Source organism: Mastigoproctus giganteus, chromosome 13, assembly GCF_048544385.1.
Source record: "Mastigoproctus giganteus isolate SK-2022 chromosome 13, ASM4854438v1, whole genome shotgun sequence".
Lineage (NCBI taxonomy): Eukaryota > Metazoa > Arthropoda > Arachnida > Uropygi > Thelyphonidae > Mastigoproctus > Mastigoproctus giganteus.
The window spans coordinates 104,359,037-104,376,655 of NC_143587.1; the positions used below are offsets into that span (position 1 = coordinate 104,359,037).

Consider the following 17,619-nt stretch of genomic DNA (forward strand, 5'->3'; position numbering starts at 1 on the left):
TTGCCTCAATGGTGATACTTGTGCATATATCCATTCTGATATTCCCTGTCAGAGACTTGGTAATTTGAAATCTCCCCTTTTCGATCTTCTCTGGCTTAAAATCTCTCTACCTCATTCTGTCAAATTCATCTGTTGTCTCTACCGTTCTCCCAATCCACTAATCACTTGTAGCTCTTTTACTTCCTCTCTTTGCAACTTGACTTTCTCCAGTCCAACTTTCCTAAGAGTGAGGTAATTTTACTTGAAGATTTTAATGTTCGAGATGGTGAGGCTTTTGTAATTACTAATGACCTCGCACAGATTCTTCATTTATCTACCAGAATACTGGACAATCCTAACCATAAAGCCAACATGCTTGATCTAATTCTCACAAACAACCCTTTAAAATACACGGTCGAAGTAAGTGGTCCTTTAGGCACCTTAGATCACAACATGGTGATTGTCTCTTCTCCAATGGAGCCTTTACCTCTTAGGTATTTCCAACCTTGTGTTGTTTGGCATTACAAGAATGCAAAATGGGATGACCTGCAAGATTTCTTTTCTTCTTTTCTTTGGTCAGACTACTGTTTCAAAACTTCTGATGTCAACATTTGCTGAGATCATGTCAGTTAAATTATTCTTGTAGAAATGGAATCTTTATTCCACACTCCACTTTGAAATCTTGTCCTTTATCTAAATATTGGTTTTCCAATGCTAAGGCTGTTCAAGAGAAGAATGTTGTATATCATATTTGGCTTGTTTCCAATTCTTCAGTTTCATTTTCTGCCTACACCAAAGCTCTCAACAATTGTCGAAACTAGAGTTTGAACAGGCTAAGAGTAGAAAACTTGCTTCATGCCCTACTGGTAGCCGAGCATTCTGGTGTCTTGCCAAAGCTATTGGGTGCAACATTTGCCCATCTCTGCTCTAACCTGTGTCAAAACCAGATGGTTCTATTGTCACTTCAGCCAAGGATAAAGCTGACCTGCTAGCATTCCATTTTTCTTCCAACACATTGTGCTAATGATCTTGGTAAAACACCTCCCATCATTCCCAACACACTCCATTCAATGTCCCCTGTGGTCTTCCGTCAAAAGAATGTCAGAAGGATTTTGATGAATCTTGATGCTAAGATAGCTAAAGGTCCCGATGGTATTTCTCCTCTTGTTCTCAAAACCTGTGCTCCTGAACTTACTCCTGTCTTTGCCGCCTTTTTTCAATATCTTATTCCAAAGTTATTTTTCCTTCTGCTTTAAAATTTACTCATATCCAGCCAGTTCCTAAAAAGGGCGACAAATCCCTCCCATCCACTTAACATCCCACTGCAATTACTTTTTCTCTTTCTAAAATGATGGAGAAAGGAATTAACTGCCAACTTTTAAACTACCCAGAAACCTACTGCCTAATCAACGATCGCCAGTATAGATTCTGTCAGTGTAGATCCACTGGTGATATTCGGGCTTATGTTACCCATTTATGGACAAATTCAATGGAAAAGTTCGGTGAAACACAAGCAGTCGCTCTTGACATCTCAAAGGCTTTCGATTGTGTTTGGCATAAGGGTCTTTTAAACAAGCTTCCATCTTATGGTTTGCCAACTGTTTTTTTGTAATTAGTTATCCAGTTTTCTCTGTGACCACTCACTGAGGGTGATGGTAGATGGCTATCTGTCTTCTAACTTCTCCACTAATGCTTGTGTCCCCTTCAGTTCTTTCCCCCACACTTTTCCTCTTGTATACAGTAAACCCCTGCTATTCGCGGTATCTGTATTCACGGTTTCGCGTATTCGCGATCACCGATTTAATATAAAATGAAACCTAAAAAAAATGTGAATTTTAAAGCGCCGTGAATATTTTCCGCTATAAAAAACATGGGCGTGGCTAAAATTATCTTTCCCGGTCAAAACAGCGCTCAGTGGGGGGGGGGGGGGAGAGGAGTGACAAAATCGCGAGCGTGGATCTTTCTCGCTAATCCTTGTTCAGTATGTGTTATGAACTTGTCATGGAAGGTTTCGTCGTTTGCTTTTAATTTATATGCATATAAATTGAATAAATTTATCAATTTATAAATTGATATGCTTACAAAAATGATAAATCTACCGTTTTGCAATGTAAAACGGACTTTTTCGAGTGTGTTAACGGAAGAAAGTGACTTTATTGTGGACAAATTCTTTCTAACTCCTACAAAAATATGGCTACAAATAACAAGAGAAATGTTAAAATATCAAAGAAGGTGATGACATTAGCGAATAAAATCGAGTTATTAGATAAAATTTCTAATGGTGAAAGTGTCTCCTCAGTGGCAAAACATTATAAAATTAATGAGTCAACGGTACGATCAATCAAAAAATCGGAAGGAAAAATCCGCCGTAGTGTCCGTGAAAACGCGCTAATTGCTTCAAAAATTTGCTCTGTAACTCGTGATGTTAAATTAGAAAAAATGGAAAAAGCTTTAAACCTGTGGAGAGAAGACCGAACTCAAAATAAAATTCCATTAAGTTCACTCATCATTCGTGAAAAGGCAAAACTCCTTTATCAACACTTTAGTGAAACTGGTGATAGCACTGGCGGAATAAGTTTTTTTGCTAGCAAAGGCATATTACATTTAATATTAAATTGTTTCTTATTTTCATTTCGATGCCATATGCTTGCATTTCACTATGTACTGTCTATGTACATAGTCATATTATGAAGGTACATATAATACATACATAGACAAAATTTTAGACTAGTTTTTCTTATATATTTCATACTTTGGAACGGAACCCCTTTATTACTATGGGAGCCATAACTCAGTATTCGTGTTTCCGGTATTCGCGACATTTCTCAGGAACGTAATCCCCGCGAATAGCGAGGGTTTACTGTATTAATGACCTTCTTACAACGAGAAATCCTATCCATAGTTTTCTGATGATAGCATATTGCATTCTACTTTCCATTTTGAGAAACCTTGCCCTGCTCAATCAGCTTCAACTTCTCGAATGTCCACTACCAATTCCTTAAATGCTGATCTCCAGGTAATTCTCCAATGGGGCAAAGATAATTTAGTTGATTTCAATCCTTCTAAAACTCAGCCCTGTCTTATATCTCACAAAAAAGATGCTTCTGCTTCTATGCTTATCTTTGGTCACACTCCGATTTCTAGGCAAGGTGATACATCTCTTTTCGGGATTACCCTGACTTCTAATCTCTCTTAGCACAAGCACATTATAAATATTGCTTCATCCGCATCTAAAAAACTTGGTTTTCTCTTGCGAATGACCAACCCACAAGTTCCAGTCAATATCTAGGAAATTAAAATCCCCCATTATAATACAATATGATTTACTGGCCCATTCTATTTCTCTATACAATTATGTGTTGTACTCATTAGTTATTAGGCCTATAACACACTCCTACTCTCATTTCATAGATGGAAACCATTGTGCATCTATGTCAACTGGATGCACTTTCTTAGATTTTGTTTTTCTCAATTAACCCCTCCTCCCCTCCTATCCTGTCTATCCTTTCTGTACATATTGTATTCTCCAAATTCCTATTCTGCATTCCTTATATCTGTGTGACCACATATATCCAAAAAATATCTGCCTTTGATGTCTTGACCAGCACTTCAAATTCATTGAATTTATTTACTATACTTCTAGCATTGGTGTAAACGTAAGTATATATGTCCCTATTCTAATTCTTGGTTACCCTAACACAGCCCATGTAATTATTTGTTTCATGATGACTGCCATCAGTCCCTGAAACCCTCAGCACCCTGGCTTCCAGGCCGCTGCTCATTCTAATAGAAGCAGTGCAAGAATCACTTTTACCTCTATCTGCGGCAACTTTTTAACCTTTTAGTCTGTGAATCCTCCTCCAAGTTTTTCCGACCCACAATAATGCTGCTCGATAGCATCAGCAAAACACTCTTGCACCCCTTCCATTTTAAGTGTATCCCATCCCTGTAGAAGAAGTCTCTCATGTTAACAAGTACAGACCATATTAAGTCAGAAAGAGAAAAATATAGGAATATAGTGGAAGATCTGAATAGTATCAGTGGAGACTGACAATTAGACTAACTGGCTTAGACTTTGCTGATGACATATTCTTGTTAGCACAAAAAGCATCAATATATGTAGCAACAAATAAATAAAGTAACAAATTAGAAACATCTGGTTTAAGAATAAATATAAACAGAAAAAAAGATAACACACAACAAAAATAGAATGGTAAACAAATGCAGAAGAAAACTATTGAGAAAGTTGATCCCATTACATATTTGGAGTCAGTCAATGGTAAAACAATGAAGTACAGTGAATGATGAATAGAATACAGAAAAGTGCAAGTGGCATATCACGTTACGGAAGTCCAAAGATATAAGCAATAGAAATAAAATTAGACTATTCAATACAAAATGTAAAGTAGATACTGTACAGATTAGAAACATGGATTATTACCTGAATGACTGGTAACAAATTACAAGTGTTCATAAAACAACACATAAGAAGAATACTAGGGATGCACTAGCCAGACAAAAATGAGTAATAAAAGACAACAGATGTTAATCAGAATTGAAATTATAAATATAAAATAGAAACTGACTGCCCAGCACTTGAATGGAACTCACAAAGCATACATAAAAGGGGAAAATTTCCTGTTTTGATTTCATTATTTCTAGAAAATAAAGAGAGAAGCATAGAGTAAAATCAAATGAAAAGCTACAGTGAAAGCCCCTGTGCTCCAACTGGAGCAAACTGGATTGAGTTAGAATTTTTTTTTTTTTTTTTAATGTAAACCCCAAACACGAGAGGTATTAGAACCTATAGTACTTAGTACCGTGCTTGGGTTGGAGGTTGAGAAGACAAAAGAAGATATTTGTTGACATTAGACTTGAACTTCTGTAGATTGTAATTTTCAGGAAATACGTATTAAGGAAGGTTGTTCCAGAAAACGGCAGTTGAATGAATAAACGAGGAAGATGAAAAGTTGGTTCTGTGAGTTTGAAGTTTGACAGTAAATGGATGTTGGCTGGTGGCGGCACGTGTTCGGACAGTTTTGAAAGAGAGAGCGGGAATTATAGAAGCCAATTCAGAAGAACAGTGCCCATGGACAGTGCCCCTTCCAGCTGTTTGGAAGAAAAGTAACGCCGAGAGCAAAAGAGAAAACCAAGTTTTTTAGTTGCAGCAGAAGCAATATTTGTAATGTGCTTGTGCTAAGGGAGATTAGAAGTCAGGGTAATCCCTAAAAGAGATATATTATTTTGCCTAGAAATCGGAGTGTCACTAAAGATAAGCATAGGAGCAGAAGAATCCTTTTTGTGAGATATAAGACAAGACTGAGTTTTAGAAGGGTTGAAATCAACTAAGTTGTCTTTGCCCCACTGGAGAATTACCTGAAGATCGGCATTTAAGGAATTGGTAGCAGATTTTCGAGAAGTTGAAGCTGATTGAGCTGGGCAAGGTTTCTCAAAATGGAAAGTGGAATGCAATGTGCTATCATTGGCAAAACTATGGATAGGATTTCCAGTCAATGGAAGAAGGTCATTAATATACAAGAGGAAAAGAGTGGAGGAAAGAACTGAACCTTGGGGAACACCAGCATTAGAGGAGAAGTTAGAAGACAGAGAGACATCTACCATCACCCTCAGCCGCCTCCGTAGCCAGGTGGGAAGGAGCGGCAGTGCGTAGCACACGCTTCTTGATTAGACCGGGGTTCAAGCCCGTCATCACCAAATACGGAGGGTGCGGAAAGGTCAGGGAATGACCACCGCATATCCCGGAGCAATATGGCCTTAGTTGCTAATGCTCCTAAAAACCAAATAACAACAACAACCATCACCCTCAGTGAGCGATCAGAAAGAAAACTGGATAACCAATTACTAAAAACAGTCGGAAAACCATAAGATGGAAGCTTGTTTAGGAGACCTTTATGCCAAACACGATCGAAAGCCTTTGAGATGTCAAGAGCAACTACTTGTGTTTCACCAAACCTTTCCATTGAATTAGTCCATAAATGGGTAACATAAGCCAGAATATCACCAGTGGATCGACACTGACGGAATCCATACTGATTTTCGTTGATCAGATGGAAGGTTTCTAGGTAGTTTAAGAGTTGGCGGTTAATTGATATCTCGATTCCTTGGAAAGAATAGAAGTAATTTCAATGGGATGATAATTGGATTGGAGGGAACTGTCACCCATTTTAGGAACTGGCTGGATATGAGCAAATTTCCAAGCAGAAGGAAAAACACCTTTGGAATAAGAAAGTGAGAAAAGGCAGCAAAGAACAGGAGTAAGTTCAGGAGCACAGGTTTTGAGAAAAAGTGGAGAAATACCATCAGGACCTGGAGCTTTCTTAGCATCAAGATTTGTCAAAACAATTCTGACATCCTTTTGTGGAAGACCACAGGAAACATTGAATGGAGCATGTTGGGAATGGTGGGAGGTGTTTTACCAAGATCATTAATACATGAGTTGGAAGAAAAATGGGATGCTAGAAGATCAGTTTTGCCCTTGGCTGAAGTGACAACAGAACCATCTGGTTTGGACAGAGGTGGGAACAGAGATGGGCAAAAGTTGCAGCCAATAGCTTTGGCAAGAGACCAGAATGCTCGGCTACCATTAGGGCAAGAAGCAAGTTTTCTACTCTTAGCTTGTTCAAACTCTAGTTTGGACTGATTAATAACTGTTTTACAATTGTTGCGAGCGTTGGTGTACACAGAAAATGAAACTGAAGAATTCGAAACAAGCCAATTACAATATGCAACATTCTTCTCTTGAACAGCCTTAGCACATTTATTGGAAAACCAAGGTTTAGATGAAGGACGAGATTTTAAAGTGGAGTGTGGGATAAAGGATATCATTCCTGCAAGAATAATTTCACTGACACGATCTGAGCAAACATTGACATCAGAAGTTTTGAAATAGTAATCCGACCAAGGAAAAGAAGAAAAGAAATCCCGCAGGTCATCCCATTTTGCATTCTGGTAATGCCAAACAGCACGAGGTTGAGAATAGCCATGAGATAAAGGCTCCATTGGAGAAGAGACAATCACCAAGTTGTGGTCTGAAGTGCCTAAAGGACCTCTCACTACGACCGTGTACTTAGAAGTGTTGTTTGTGAGAAAAGATCAAGCCTGTTGGCTGTATGATCAGGATTGTCACGTATTTTGGTAGGTAAATGAACAATCTGTGCAAGTAATTGCAAAAGCCTCAGCATCTCGACCAGCTGGTTTGGTGTGACTAGAAAACGGAAGCCAGCTGGAGTTGTGAACATTAAAATCACCAAGGAAAATTACCTCACTGTTAGGAAAGTTGGACTGGAGAAAGTCAAGTTGCAAAGAGAGGAAGTCAAGGAGCTCCAAGTGATTAGTGGAGTTGGGAGAACGGTAGAGACAACAGATGAAATTTACACAATGAGGTAGAGAGATTTTAAGCCAGAGAAGATCAAAGAGAGGAGATTCCAAATTGCCAAGTCTCTCACAGGGAATATCAGAATGGACATATGCACAAGTACCACAAGTACCACCTTTGAGGCGAAAGGAATCATACAGCGAATAATTTGGGCAAATGAGATGAGCAGTAGTTGAATAAACCGATAACTGAGATTCTGTCAGAAAACGTACATGGGGTTTGGCAGACTGCAAGTGGAAATGGACTTCGTTGAGATTAGAATTGAGACCACGTATATTTGTGAAATGAATTAGGAAGTGCTTGGGAGGTTTAGATCTTTTCGCAGATAAGCTTGCTCTATTAGTTTGGCAATTTATGGTGTATTCAATAGTAAGAAAAAGTGGGTGGGACATGCTGTATGAAGTAATGAAATTTTTGAATATGGTGTACACATGGTAAGAATATACCCAGATCCTTGACATAACGTGGCCTTAACAATGCTCCCCGCATACACACTACTCGGACTCCCTCCAGTCACTATCTGTCAGAGTAGAGGTAGCAAGATTATACACTAGCTGATCCGGAAGCTTCCTAGAGGGTTACCAATAGGTTCAGGTCCAGTGTACTAACTAGCGGCCGGCCTGCGAAAACCGTTTTAGAGCTGTACCCTTGAAATGTAAGGAATATTGGATCTCGTCACAATGTTCATCAAAAGTCATCAATCATACTGCATGATGGAAGAGATAGGGAAGGGTTGACATTAACTTAGCTCTAGAGACTAAACATGGGTTCCACCATTTCAAGCCTCCAATAAGCAAAGTGGTGGTATTGCACCGGTTGATGAGAGTCATCTACCACCTTGTATTGCCTAGTAACACAGAGAGGTGGCATTCCTCCATGTGGTGTGGGCACCACACTTCGACCCCTGCTTACATTGGTTCACACCTGGGTTTTCACCCACCATGTACTTGTGCATGGAGGTTATACCCAGGATTACTAACAGTCCCACCATCGTGAAGGTGCAAGCAGAGGATTTGGCTGTCACAGACCGTCCGGACTTCGCCAAAATTGGGTTCAGTTGACTTGAGTGTCACCCGAATTTCAGTTCCATCAGCGTTTTAGACTCTCGGGTAGCAAGTACAGCTTGTCTGGCATATCTGAGGGAATGTCTGTGACAACCTCAAGGATATTGTCACAGATATTTAGAGTTATTATGTAATAACACTAAATATTACATAATAACATCAAGTTAGTGTTATTATGTAATATAACATAATGAAGTCAAATTGGTTAATGGCAAAAATGTAATGCTACAATTGACATAATATAAATTAATAATTATGAAACTTACCATATCAATAGTGTATTCTTCTTCAGATAAGTTAATGACAAATGCAGCCTACAATACAAAGAAATTATTTTATTGCCATTTACTATTAAAAATAAAGGAGGCATTATTTATTTAATAAGAAAATTAATAATAAGTAATGCTGTTTAATGTTTTCCAATAAGTTAACCTATGATAAAGAAAATTAATCTGATATGATAACAGTACTTTCATTGGATGAACATGAATGAGTCATACTAAAAAAGTCTGTAAGCACAAAACAGATGGATAATTATACAGGGTTATTCAAAATGAAGTCTGGGGTTTCAAACAATTCCTGTACACACATGAGCAGACATAGGAAGAAAGAAATATTTCCAGAATGCAAGTATAGTAATGAAGTTTTTTTACATACCTCATAAATGTTCAATTTAGTGAGTGACAGTCCATGTAGAGCAGTGTCCATTTATTAACACTCTCTCTCTCTCTGCAGTCTCCCACTCAACCATCCCTTTATCCATTGCAGTAACTTGCCCTTAATGCCATACCACTCCAATTTGTACAGCAGTCTTCCATGTGCAACAGTTTCAAAAGCTTTCCTGAAATACAAGTAAATATGATATCAAAATTATTTTTAGCATCCAGTTCCTTTGTGATCACATCATAGTATCCAATCAGGTTGGTCAGACAACACTTCCCCTTAACAAATCCATGCTGTGTCTGAACTATTGCTGCTGTCTTGTCTAGGTGATCCTGTAACACCTCTTTAACCAGTGACTCCATTTTTTTCCCCCAGGAACAGAAGTTAAACTAACAGGTCTATAATTATTTTTGTCACCCTTTGAACCCCCTTTGTGATTTGGGAATACATTTGCACATCTCCAGTTCATGGGGAAACTCTTCTGACTCTAAGGATGCTCTCATAATTATGGCTAAGGGTTTGCTTACTTCACTTGCTGCCTCTTTCATTATAACTGGATAGATTAAATCTGCCCCAGGTGCCTTTTTTTATGTTTAACTTCAACAATTTCTCCTCTTTCTCCTCCACTTTGCTCTCAGTTATCACAAAATCACTTAGCTTCCTGTTAGAGTTTGATAAATGTCTGGCATTCCCCTCCTCGAATAACTCCTCATGTGTGAATGTACATGCAACATACTCATTCAGTTTATCAGCTACTTGAGCAGGATCATCAATAGTCGAACCATCTATGTTAAGTGGACCAATCCGGTTCATCCTCTTCCTTCTAGAGTTTACATAAGTAAAGAACTCTTTGCTGTTTTTCTTTGCATCCTTTGCCAAGGATTTCTTGTAATCTGCCTTTGCCTGCCTAGCCTCATTTGTGACTTGATTACAGACTAACTTATATCTGTCATAGGCTTCTGTGTCACCTGGTAATTTATATGCATCTCATGCAATTTTTTTTCTCTGCCACGAGCCTCATTAATTCATCTGACATCCATTTAGGCCTGAATCATAACAGTATTTCTTAGTTGGTATGAAAAGCCTAGTAGCCTCCAAGATTAACTCCCTGAAGGCTTCTCATTTAAAATTCATCATTAGTAACATCGTGAGTTGATCCCACTCTATAGAATTTAAAAACTGTCTGAGACCTCTGTAGTCAACTTTGTGAAAACAAAAACCCTTCCCTTTACCCTTGATCATAGTTACATCTTTTAAGTAAATCCCACATCAGTACACTGTCACATAGTGGTTCCTTTATCTGAAAATTGCTAATGCATGTGTCATCACTGCTGATAATCAGATCAAGGGTATTAATCCCTCTGGTTGCCCTTCAAACATGTTGCTGTAGGAAACAATCCTCCAATAAATCCACAAAAGTCTTGCTACTGTGCAAGTGACCTTCCACAAGTTCCAGTCAATATCTGGAAAGTTAAACTCCCCCATTACAAGACATTCTGATTTACTGGCCCATTCTATTTCTCTGCACAACTGTTCATTACACTCATCAGCATCATTAGGCATATAACATACTCCTACTCTCATTTTCCTTTTCCCAGTGTTTATGTCACATACAGACTCAACATTGCACTGTCCACCCGTATCAACTGGATGCACTTCCTTAGATTTTATGTGTTTCTTAACTAACAGCATAACCCCCTCCTCCCTTCCTACCCCGTTTGTCCTTTCTGTACACATTGTCCTCCTCAAATTCCAATTCTGCACTGCTTATATTTGTGTAACACCATGTCTCTGATATCTCAACAATATCTGCCTTTGATGTTTTGATCAGCACTTGAAATTCATCAATTTTATTTACTATACTTCTAGCATTATTGTACATGCACCTGTTCTTGCTCTTAATTATCCTAACACAGCCCATGTATTTACTTGTTCCATGATGACTCCCAGCAGCTCTTGAAATCCCTAGCAACTTGCTCTCTAGGTTGCTGGTCATAACAATAAAAGCAGTGCAAGAAATCACTTTTGCTTCTGCTAGTGGGTACCGTTAATCTTTTAGTCTGTGAATTCCCCCAAACTAGCAGTTTACCAACCCACCTAACATTGCCTTGATAGCATCAACAAATATTCTTGTACCCTTTCTATTTAAGTGTATCCCATCCCTGCAGAAGCAGTCTCTTCTGTTAGCAAGCACAGACCACGCTGAAAAAAATTCTACCCCATGAGCCTTGCACAATCTCTCCAGGGCCAGATTGATTGACAAGGCTCTCATCATATATTTAGAGAGCCGCCGTAGCCTAGCGGTTAGGCGCGCAGGTGCATAAGTACACGTGCCTTGAGTGACCGGGGGTTCAAGCCCGTGACTGCTAAATGCAGTGCTGTTTCTTGTATTCTGTCTATCTTGTGAACTCCTCTAACTGTTTGGTCGTCCCGGAGTATAAACAGAAAATTTAATTTATTTATATACTTCTTCGTATCGTGTCAGGGCAGAATTGTAGACACTTTCAAAATTAACCCTAACTCGCAACTTTTTTTCAGCATTGATCTGTACTTGTTAAGTAAATCTGCAGATCTCTTATCCTTAAGGTCTTTAGTGCTAATGTGTACAACAATATCACCTTTTGTGCCCATAAAAGATGATATCTGCTCTACGACATCATCAAAGTTTGCCCCTGGCAGACATACCCTGGTCCTGTTCCACCTTTTTGCATACAACATTCCTCATCTCCCTGACAATAGAGTCACTGAGAATAACTAGTTCCTGTGGGACCAGCGCATTCTGCCTTGGACATTTTCTGATGCAAGATGCTCACGGGAGTGAGCTCTGCCATTGAGTTGGGCAGCTGAGAGCTTGATGGGCCCGTCATTAATTTCTTCAAGGGCATTTACTCTACACCTCAAACTCTCATACACGGCATCAGAATGCTCAGTTGGTGCCAAATTTCTTCAGTCTCTGCACCTAGCACACACAAAGACATCCTCCTTGGCTAGATCATGTGCTGTTCTAGACAGGTCTGCAAACATTTTGTGCATTGTTTTAGACTGTGATGCGTGGGAGAATCACCCCTTCGGTTATCTGGCGAGCCACAGCACTCTGGCTATTCTGTGAACTTTCTGCTCTAGTCTGGGTCATGATTCCATTTAAGTATAATGTAATTAACAATGAAATTTAATAAGATTAATAAATTTAATTAATAATAATATACTAATCTAACAGATTTCTAATACAATGCTATGTATTTCGCTATCTAGTTTTATGTTAAACCTTATGTTATTCCATATCGTATAACAATGTCAGCAAGTTACAAATGTAAAACCTAAGGACATTAATTATTAACTTTCAAAATCGCTATCTAAATTCAAAATAAACCACAGGATTTGGCTAAAACTATAAAGCTACTTATAGAAAATAATTTTCTATATATTTCCCTGACAATAGAGTCACCTACAACAACTAGTTCCTTTGGGACCAGCGCATTCTGACTTGGTGGTCGTCGCTGTGTTGTGTGACGTTCAAGTACAAGCTCTGGTATTGATGTGGGCAGCTGAGAGCTTGATGGGCCCCTCAATTTAAATCCTTTAAGGACAACCACTCTGTCCTTCAAGCTCTCATATAAGCATATAACAATGCCGAGTTGGCACCCGATTTTCTCGCACTCCTTACATCGCGCGCGCACACAAAGACATTCCCCTTGGCAATATCATGTCCCGTTCCTGATTGCTCCACAAACATCCAACAAGCAGTGCATTTCAATAGACTCTGATTCAGAGGTCAACCGCCCCCCCCCTCAGTTCTCTCCTGAGCCACAGCACTTCCACTAGTTTGAGCCTTATGCTTTGCTGCTCTGGTCTGAGTCATGATTTCTATTCAAGTTCAATAAAATTCCAATACAAAATATAACCCTAAACCTATATACCAATGCAGTTATAACACTACATATATGTATTTTGGTATTGAATATTATCTCCGAGTTACGTTATATGACTTTCTTATCCCCTGTCAACTTATAATGTATTAATTTCTGATGTTACATTTGTAATAACTAGGTCGCTATATTTATTTAGTTAAAAAAGTACAATTCAATTGACAATGAAATTTAATAAGATTAATAAATTTTATTGTTTAACTGATACTACTATACTCGCTATCTAGTTTTCCGTTAAACCTTACGCTAGCACACATTGTATCTTATAACAATGGTGGCAAGATACGAACGGTTAATCTACGGACACGAGGTATTATTTACTTTCCCAATCGCGCTATCTAAATTCAATATAAACCACAGAGCTTGACTAGGTCTATAATCTACTTAAAGAAAATAATTTAATCTAACAATTAAGTCAATAAAGCAGCTAAGTAAAATTAAAAACTTTTTGTTTGCTGGAGCTATAAAACCTGTCCACACGTGGATTTGATACCCTTACCGATATTAAGTAATAACCTTAGTATCGGTAAGGGTATCAAATGAAAGAAGATATTCAACAAATATCTTCTTTCATTTTCTTAATCTCCAACCCAAGCACGGTACTAAGTACTATAGGTTCTAATACCTCTTGTGTTTGGGGTTTACATTAAAAAAAAAAAAAAAACCCTACAAAATATCTATCTAAATCCAATTTAAACTAAAGTATTGTTACCTGGAATATAAAGCAACTCTAAAAAATAAATTAATAAAAAAGCAAAAACTTCTCTATTTGCTGAAGCCGTAAAAACTTCGCCTGTTCATATATACTCTTGCACCCACTTTCCCCTTTTTTGTTCATGGAGTGGAACACTTTAAAGGGGCAGAAATAACCTTCTTTGAATTTTTTAGGAACTGTCAATTGGTGGAATAGAGTTCTACAATCTATGTTGCACCTCTAAAATAGTACTGTTAACGAACTGTAAAGGTTACTTTTAATGAACTGTAAAGGTTAAAATGTCATATTTATAACTAATGCTTCAAGTCTCACAAAGAAAAACTAAATAGAATACAAAAATCTTATGACTAGAGCTGCATAAAATGATAAATGTTAACCACTCTAACCACTGTGTGCCATTACAGTTGTGTCTTAGCCTTTTTGGTTCAAAAGGCATTAATATCCACCTGCCATGTTGTATGCTATTTATTTGTTTCAGCTCTGTGAGATGGTAAATGGGCATTGTATCATTAGATAGGTTCAAGGACGTGAACTAGGAAATCCAAATATCACGATTTTACTCTGCAATTTCACCAAAATAGTTAACGGATGATTCAGCTACTTTACTGATCACTCCTTTTTATGTTTCCTTTATTACATTCTAGTGTAGAACTATATGATGTGTTTGAAAAATATAGTAATATAAAGATAATAAAGCATAATATTTCAAATTTATAAGGAACAAACTAATGAAACAAAGTGAAAATTCTAAAATTTATAATAAATAATAATAATACTCCCAACTGGAAAAAAAAAAAAAAAAAAAAAAAAACACAACACTCAAATTACAGTTGTATCCATTTAAACTTAAACACAGGAAAATTTAAAAAATTAAAATAGTGTTATTCCAGTACAAAGTCCTTGTGAAACCTTTGTTTGTTTGTTATTTGGTTTTTAGGAGGTCATTCATTAGTCATTCATTCCTATGCAGTGGTCATTCCCTGACCTTTCCGCATCCTCTGTATTTGGTGGTGACGGGCTCGAACCCCATTCTAATCAAGAAGCGTGTGCTACGCACTGCTGCTCCTTCCCATCTGGCTACGGAGGCGCCTGAAATCTTTGTCCACATAATACCACTTTTTTGGTTTATACTTATCACAGAAGCCCATTAAACAGTACATTTCAAATGCTATTTTTTGGCTTGCACTCTGAGACATTGCATACTGTTCCTGCTGTGCATTGTCATACAAACATTTCAAGCTGGTTGCCTGGGTCATTCATAATTACTATTTATAATATAAATAATAATTTTAATATTATAATAATTTTAATTTCATAATAGTAATTATGAATGACTTCAAACAATCTAACTGAAGAAACAAATGAGATAATGTAAACAGTGGTACGAGAAGTGCTGGAAACTGTTTTTCTTTTTTCTTTTTTTTTGTTTAAGTTGTAAAAGGTGACTTTTTTTTTTTTTTTATCACTAGGGCTTGTAATCCCTGAGGCACATAAAAAAATGTGCATTTCCATGTATCATTTTTTTTCTCTCTAACTTGCAGTGAATATTTTTTTTTCTCTGGCACTGCAGTTGGAGATCCCTACATAAGAAACTATACATGTCTAAACACATCTTTGTGTTGAGTAATGTTTAGTTGATACATGTTTTATATATCAAATGCTCACTACTTTTTTTTTTTTTTTCCCTGTTAGTTGTTGGCGCATCAGCTTCTGTGGCCATAATGCACCTCCCAAGGTTTTTGCATTTTACTGTGATCCAAGTCCGAGGCGGGATTCGAACCTGCGACCTGGGTTGCCAGGCAGGCACTTTACCCACCTGGCTAGCCCGGTCGGCTGCTCATTACTGCAGTATAAATTTTTATGGTTGTATAAATATGTTGGGCAAGTCACTTGTGACCTATATAAAAGATGAGTTCCTTATCTGAACTAATCTAATGCAGCCATCTGTTCAAGATAATAAATATCCATAAACTGATATTTATTATATTGAACAAAAGATGCTATTACAGGACTGCTATATTTACAGACAATACATAGAGTTTGATTACAACTTCACTAACTCTTTTTTGAAATTATTAATAGTAATAATCAACTTAGAAAGGATTAAAGCAATTTTTAAAATAATGTTACCTACGTACACTTTCTATAAGTTTCAATGAAGTCTTATTCAGTCCCTTTGAAAAGTACTTTTCTCTTGCTTTAGCCCACGATACTCTAGGGGGGGTGGAGAGAAAAAGAAAAAAAAAAAGCTTGCTAAAAACTTAATTGAAGAAGAAAAAAAAAAAAAAAACCACAAAGTAACAAACTTTTAACTTTTGCTTTGAAAAAAATTGCATAAAATATATAATTTCATTTAGAAAAAAAGTTAATAAAAAATTAGTGGAAGCTTATCCTATTCTTTCATAGGATTATTAAATTGTACTAAATATATTTCTTCAACTTTTATCCATCAATGATATACAGAAATTTTGCTAGCAGGGATAAAGAGATGGTCTGGTCTGGAGGCCTCATTTTAGGAAGGATGTAGAGCTGCTGAAGGGCAACAAGATTGGTGAGGGGAACAAAGGGTTGCTCTTACCAAGAAAGACTTAAGTTCTGCAAATTGCTGCAACTGGAGACTAGGCAACTGCAAGGTGTTCTAATTGAGGTCTTGAATGGTTTGAGCATGCTCAATGCTGATGGGAGTCTTCCTCTTGCTCAGATTATTCATCTGGGGGACATAAATTCAAATTGAGGAAACACAATTGTAGAATAGATGTGCGGAAATTTGCCTTTAGCCAGTGGGTGGGTGGTTGAATGTTGGAATAAATTTCCATCTGTTGTGGAAGTTGACAGCTTAACTTAACAAACTTTTGGAGTGAATAGATGGGTGAAATGGGAAGTGTTTTTTTTTTCTTTTTTCTTTTTTTGGATGTTGCTGTATAAACGTGCTTTTTTTTGCATCATATGCCTCTGCTAATTCTAATGCTACTCTCTACTGATCTATACATCATCTGCAAATTTAGACATCATGCCCTTTATCCCCTTTTCATTGTAATTTAAGAAAATCAAAAACAACAGTGGTCCCAATACTGATCCTTGGGGAACCCCACTATTTACATTAACCCAATCTGAAGAATAACTATTTATCACAACCCTTTGCCTCCTTCCCTGAACAGTAGCAGTCAACGTTACTTCGACGGTTATAAAAGAGAACAAAAATGTTTCATATAGTATATCAATTTTTCTATCTAATTATATCTGTCATTGTATTGAAAAATCAAAGTGAGACCAGCCTTCTCATTAGCTGTAGGAGAAACTGTTTTTACCAATGTTGTAATAACCAATATCATCAGACAGACATTTACATCACTGGGTCATTTACATCAAACAGACATTTACATCACTTGTATGCTGGCTGTTATTTCTGATATCCATTAAATTAAGGTATGTTACATTGGGGTTTTACTGTAAAAAAAACTTTTAAGCAAGCCAAAACTCAAGGAAGGGAAAATACATTTCCTAAGTTTAAGTTTTTTCTGCATTGCATTATAATGCAATGCAAGTGAATATTTAATTTAAGTTAATCTGCAGTTAAGTTATTTAAAAAAAAAAAGAAAAAAAAAAGCACATCTGTAAAAAAAAAAAAAATCACCTACCTGTCCAGCGCTGTTAATGAAGCTAAATGCTCCTCTCCTGGATATGGCAGACTGGTATCTTTTAGTATCTTTTCTAATTGTCTAAAAATCAGAGCAAAATTGAATATAATTAAGTCTACATCAGAGGAATAACATCAAATTAAAACAAAAATGTAAAAGAAAAGGTACACTTACATTAATAAAAAGTAAAATAAATATATAAAAGTACTCATCTTCTTTTCTATAATGTCTTAATTTC

General features: G+C 37.1%; 1 protein-coding gene across 1 annotated transcript in view; it reads right to left on the reverse strand.

Annotated features, from left to right (window-relative positions):
* Nucleotides 1–17,619, reverse strand: part of LOC150076325 (carnitine O-palmitoyltransferase 1, muscle isoform-like) — a 429,351-nt gene that overhangs the window by 115,762 nt on the left and 295,970 nt on the right. The window contains exons 11-13 of the mRNA XM_090387587.1: nt 17,382–17,462; nt 15,882–15,957; nt 8,706–8,753 (exon numbers count right to left, since the gene is read on the reverse strand). Coding sequence (XP_090243713.1) covers nt 8,706–8,753; nt 15,882–15,957; nt 17,382–17,462 — 205 coding nt within the window. The remainder of the gene's footprint in view (nt 1–8,705; nt 8,754–15,881; nt 15,958–17,381; nt 17,463–17,619) is intronic.